At 41.4% G+C, this 1,252-nt stretch overlaps 1 protein-coding gene across 1 annotated transcript; it reads right to left on the bottom strand.

Moving 5' to 3' along the window:
• Window positions 1–391: 391 nt before the first annotated feature.
• LOC110106563 (zinc finger protein ZAT5-like) lies at window positions 392–1,136 on the bottom strand (the record flags this gene model as incomplete). Its single annotated transcript, XM_020836496.2, has 1 exon — window positions 392–1,136. A coding segment is annotated over one exon (745 nt), but the record flags the coding sequence as incomplete, so codon positions are not given.
• Between the last annotated feature and the right edge of the window lie 116 nt (window positions 1,137–1,252).

Below are 1,252 nucleotides of genomic sequence, written 5' to 3' on the forward strand. Positions count from 1 at the left end.
AGAATAATAATGTAACATGAAATTGATAATCTAATATGTAGGACACATAAAAACATTTTGAATCTGAGAAGATAATTTAAGTGCTTCCGAAGTATATTGAAATGTGAATCCATGTGAACTAAGTAAAATATTATAATCTTCTTTATTCACTAGATAATAAAATAAATTTAGAAAGTCTTAAAGCGATCACATGACTGCAAAATTAAAAACTAAACAACAATAACATCAGAATTGGAATTATGATCAGTTTTAACGCGAGGTTGATCAGCTTTAGTCTCGCTGCTTAGATTTACAAAGATTATCAATCCATCTGCAACCATGTAGAACCACCCTCTCTCTCATTTATATTTCATGAATGACTAAGAATCATGTCAATCTTAACTTCCCTCTCTCAGCTCTGCTCTGTATTTACAGTTCCAACACATTCCTCTAATTGTAGCTCAGTGGCAACAACGCTCGCTGACTCAACGGTGACGCCACGGGAACTTGATGCCCTCCTATGACATCGCATGTGCCCGCCAAGTGCTTGGCCTGATGGAAACTGCCGTTTACAAACTGAGCATTCATGTACTTTGGGATTTTTCTTTGGCAATGACAACTGCGATGAGGTACCTTCAAATGGAGCAATTGCTAATGCCATACTTTCGGAGGAAGCCCCAGCTTGATTATTTTGATGGGAAAACTCAGTTTGATTATTTTGAGGAATTCTATTATTGCTTTCGTCTTTGGTGGATGTGTACTTCATCATCTTGGGTGACTTGATTTCAAGCCGAGTGCCAAAACAACCCCTAACTTTCTTATGGCTAGCCTGATGGCCGCCTAGTGCTTGAGGTGAGGTAAATACTTTTTGGCAAGTCTTGCATTCAAAAATTTGATGCGCATTTGGAGGGGTTTGTGTTGAGATGTGGGGTTCTGGGTTTTCTGGATGAGGCGAAGGAGGCAGGAGGACAACATAATCTGCTTCGCTCCTTTCTGAAGTAGAGCATTCCTCGGCACCTGTGATGTGGAGAACAGAAGAAGAGCATTCCGCTGCATCTATGTTGCGGAGAACCGGGTTGGCGCGGGCAGTGGAGAGCCATACAAGAAAATTAGCGACATGCTCTTCTTCTGTAAGCACAAGAGGAAGAGTAGGAGTTCTGGATCGGGGTAGTGAATGAGAAAAAAGGCCATTTGAGTCGTCATTCTCGCCATCATCCTCACCAGCACCAATGAGACCGGGACAACAATGCTTGGACAATGATTTCAACGAACA

This window comes from Dendrobium catenatum, unplaced genomic scaffold (genome assembly GCF_001605985.2).
Source record: "Dendrobium catenatum unplaced genomic scaffold, ASM160598v2 original_scaffold_244202, whole genome shotgun sequence".
NCBI lineage: Eukaryota > Viridiplantae > Streptophyta > Magnoliopsida > Asparagales > Orchidaceae > Dendrobium > Dendrobium catenatum.